At 47.7% G+C, this 514-nt stretch overlaps 1 protein-coding gene across 1 annotated transcript; it reads right to left on the bottom strand.

Annotated features, from left to right (window-relative positions):
- Positions 1-76: 76 nt before the first annotated feature.
- Positions 77-465, bottom strand: LOC111648456 (dolichyl-diphosphooligosaccharide--protein glycosyltransferase subunit DAD1-like). Its single transcript, XM_023398300.2, has one exon. It carries the CDS (start codon positions 320-322, stop codon positions 92-94), a length of 231 nt encoding a protein of 76 aa, XP_023254068.1. The 5' UTR covers positions 323-465; the 3' UTR covers positions 77-91.
- Between the last annotated feature and the right edge of the window lie 49 nt (positions 466-514).

Raw genomic sequence — 514 nt, 5'->3', positions numbered from 1 at the left:
TGCACACACGATTACTAAAAGGCCGCTCGACCAGCGGCTGAAACCCTCGAACTTCCGCCTTGTATTTTGCACCGAAAAAACATAACAACATTTAACTGGAGTTATATTTACCTGCGAGGATGAACGAGCCCACACATGAGATGAAGCCCGACAAAAAGCTGTTGAAGGGGAAGGTGCCAACCAGCAGGCAGTATAGGAACTGTAGAGCTCCCGTCAACAAGATGTACAGCAAATAAGCGTCCACCACTTTCAGCTTGTTGGGCGTCGAGGACGTGTACTCCTCTAGAAACCGAGAGATAACCGATATGACTGAATTCGACATGATTTCTGCCTTGTGATTTACACAAAATGTGTCAATGAGCGAGGTTTGCACCGGTCCTCTTCCTCAGTCGAATGAGTGACGTGTCCTCATCAACCGGAAGCGGCCTTGGTGTTACAACAAATATATTCCGACTCTCTCGGAACGAGGAGCAAAAAGACGGTTGTTGAATAAAGGATAATTGGTGCCGCCCAC

The sequence above is a fragment of the Seriola lalandi genome, unplaced genomic scaffold, assembly GCF_002814215.2.
Source record: "Seriola lalandi dorsalis isolate HSWRI2012SDOR001 ecotype SW California unplaced genomic scaffold, Sedor1 jcf7180002039988, whole genome shotgun sequence".
Lineage (NCBI taxonomy): Eukaryota > Metazoa > Chordata > Actinopteri > Carangiformes > Carangidae > Seriola > Seriola lalandi.
Note: the sequence above shows the minus strand (reverse complement) of the source record. Positions and strands in the feature narration are given on the sequence as shown.

Bases quoted from the DNA above. Each gene is read 5' to 3' on its own strand.
- LOC111648456 (XM_023398300.2), bottom strand. From the start codon at position 322: ATGTCGAATTCAGTCATATCGGTTATCTCTCGGTTTCTAGAGGAGTAC.